The sequence below is a fragment of the Priapulus caudatus genome, unplaced genomic scaffold, assembly GCF_000485595.1.
Source record: "Priapulus caudatus unplaced genomic scaffold, Priapulus_caudatus-5.0.1 Scaffold1690, whole genome shotgun sequence".
In the NCBI taxonomy this organism is placed as follows: domain Eukaryota; kingdom Metazoa; phylum Priapulida; class Priapulimorpha; order Priapulimorphida; family Priapulidae; genus Priapulus; species Priapulus caudatus.
The window spans coordinates 18221-19300 of NW_014578751.1; the positions used below are offsets into that span (position 1 = coordinate 18221).

Below are 1080 nucleotides of genomic sequence, written 5' to 3' on the forward strand. Positions count from 1 at the left end.
ATAGGGAGCACGCACGCGCGGCCGTGATAGGGAGCACGCACGCGCGGCCGCGATAGAGAGCACGCTGCGTCGACGTCGATCAAGCTAGAACTTGCAACATATCCCGTATTTTCACGCGAAAGAATCCCATTTCCTAGTCTGCAAATATTATATATATCGCACAAAATCTCAAACGCAAACTCGGCCGCGAAGTGTCGCAGCGGCGAGCGAAAACACACGTGTCGACGGGCAGAAACGACAACAGGTGCCGACAGACTGTGTTATCATACTGACAGCGATATGTAGCGCCTAACGGATTATATGATAATATTGGGAAAAATCTCAACATGACGATATTGATTCGGCTTAGCTTCGAGTGTCACGCGAACGTCGCGCGTATGTGACGTCACTCGTACGTGACAACTTCTAGCCAATCATTGTTGCGATGGGACACTTTCTAAAAGACGATGCTTGGCAACGAAGTGCTGCGAAATCGTAAATTTGGCGCGCATGCGTAGAACAATGCATAGAAAACTGTTCCAGCTTATATTAACCGACATAGCAACACTAACCAATGAAGTATGGCACGATTATCTTGCGTAGGTGCCACATGTCAACTGGAAATCGAGAAATGAAACCATTTATCGAACGCCTGTTTCCTTGTTGTTGCAGTGCTGGGAGTTAACTGGAAATCGAGAGATGAAATATTTATATATATATAGTGTTAGTATGCGTGTTGTCGCAGTGCTGGTAGTCAACTGGAAATCGAGAGATGAAATATTTTATATATAATATATAGTGTTTGTTTCCTTGTTGTTGCATTGCTGGGAGTCAACTGGAAATCGAGAGATGAAATATTGATATATATTATATAGTGTTTGTTTGGTTGTTGTTGCAGTGTTGGGAGAGGACCTGGCCAGCGACGCACAGGTTGAGGGCATCGTGGGACAGAACCTGCAGCTGAAATGTCCGTTCACACTGAACAATGGAGATGCACTATACAAGAACAGGTAACGACGCAACGCAACGTTACGTAACGTAATGTAATGTAATGTAACGCAACGCAACGCAACGCAACGCAATGTAACGTAACGTAATGTA

The 1080-nt window shown here is 44.9% G+C and overlaps 1 protein-coding gene across 1 annotated transcript in view; it reads left to right on the forward strand.

Moving 5' to 3' along the window:
• Positions 1 to 877: 877 nt before the first annotated feature.
• LOC106817343 overlaps positions 878 to 1080 on the forward strand; it is a gene marked incomplete at its 5' end in the record, with an annotated part of 11208 nt that continues 11005 nt past the window's right edge. The window contains 1 exon segment of the mRNA XM_014822001.1: positions 878 to 989. Within this exon segment, the coding sequence (XP_014677487.1) occupies positions 878 to 989 (112 nt within the window).